At 53.6% G+C, this 1374-nt stretch overlaps 1 protein-coding gene across 1 annotated transcript in view; it reads left to right on the top strand.

The window, feature by feature from the left end:
* LOC119588158 (inactive pancreatic lipase-related protein 1-like) overlaps positions 1-1374 on the top strand; it is an 8002-nt gene that overhangs the window by 4806 nt on the left and 1822 nt on the right. The window contains exons 7-8 of the mRNA XM_037936863.1: positions 4-115; positions 791-962. Coding sequence (XP_037792791.1) covers positions 4-115; positions 791-962 — 284 coding nt within the window. The remainder of the gene's footprint in view (positions 1-3; positions 116-790; positions 963-1374) is intronic.

The following is a 1374-nucleotide window of genomic DNA, read 5'->3' as shown; positions in this document are numbered from 1 at the left end:
CAGAGCTGCGTAGGCCTAAAACTCCCGACCGGCGACGTGGACTTCTACCCGAACGGCGGCGACCACCAGCCCGGCTGCGTGCTGCTCGGGGAGGACTGGACGGATCTCCTTACAGGTAACCTACGGCGGCGTAAAGGTGGCTGGGAGAAGGTGAGGTACAGCTGAGTAGAAAGGAGTGAGACGAGAAAGAGCAGAGTAGAGAGGCGGGGGATAGGAGAAGGAGAGATAGGAGTAGAAAGGAGTGAGACGAGGAGAAGCTAAGTAGAGAGGAGGGGGATGGGAGAAGGTGGGATAAAGTTGAGTAGAGAGGAAGGGATAGGAGAAGGAGAGATAAAACTGAGTAGAAAGGATTGAGACGAAAAAAGCTGAATAAAATGGAGGGGGTGGGAGAAAACGAGATAAAGTTGAATAGAAAGGAGGGGGATTTAAGTGGGTGAGATATAGCTGAACAGAGAGAAGGGGAGATAAGAAATAAGAGAAGGTAAGATAAACCTACTAAGTAGAAAAAGGGGGATAGGAGAACGTGATAAAAAACTGAATAGAATGGAGGAGAATGGGTGAAGGTGAGATAAAGCTGAGTAGAAACGATGTGAAATGTGAGAAGGCGAGATAAAGCTGAGTGGATAGGATGGGGCCGGAAAAAAGTGAGATAAAGCTCAGTAGAAGGATAAGAATATTTCATCAAAGGCTTGTATTACCTCCCAATATCTCCCAAATTAAACAACATTTTACGGAAGAACACCGAATTAAGCAGAACCAGATCCCCTAATCTTACACCAATGGTTCGCAGGAGGATGCAGTCACGGCCGCGCCCACGACTACTGGGTGGAGAGCATCTTCGCCCTACAGCCCGAGGAGGCCTTCAGCGCACGCCCTTGCGAGAGCTGGGAGGCGTACGAACAGGGGGCGTGTCCTGACTGCGGCGAGGACTGCGTCGACATGGGCTTCCACCTGGTGCCGGGGTGAGTCGGGGGCGGAGGGAGGGCGTAAGGGGGAGTGCGGTGTGGGTTGGGTTGGGTGGGTTGGGGTAGGGAATGTGGGGCGGGAGGAGGGGGTGAGCGTGGGTGGGGCGGGGGAGGAGGGAGTGGGGATAGGGTGAGTAGGGTGAGTGGGGTGTGAGTGAGTGGGGTGTGGGTGGGTGGCATCATAGGTCCTCCACTTTCAATAATTGGTGGATCTGGTGGCATCATAGGACCTTCTCTTTCTATAACTGATGAATCTGTTGCCGGTTGGGGTAGGGTGAGTGGGTTAAGGGTGGGAGTGGGATAGAGTGAGTGGGTGTGAGGGATGGCATTGAGTGAGGAGATGCGGGTGGGGGAGTATGAGGGTTGGGCTGGGTGAGGGGATGAGGGTTCAACTGTGAGGGGAAGAGGC

This window comes from Penaeus monodon, chromosome 23 (genome assembly GCF_015228065.2).
Source record: "Penaeus monodon isolate SGIC_2016 chromosome 23, NSTDA_Pmon_1, whole genome shotgun sequence".
In the NCBI taxonomy this organism is placed as follows: Eukaryota; Metazoa; Arthropoda; class Malacostraca; order Decapoda; family Penaeidae; genus Penaeus; species Penaeus monodon.
The sequence above is the reverse complement of the archived record's forward strand: the minus strand, read 5'-3'. Positions and strand labels throughout refer to the sequence as shown.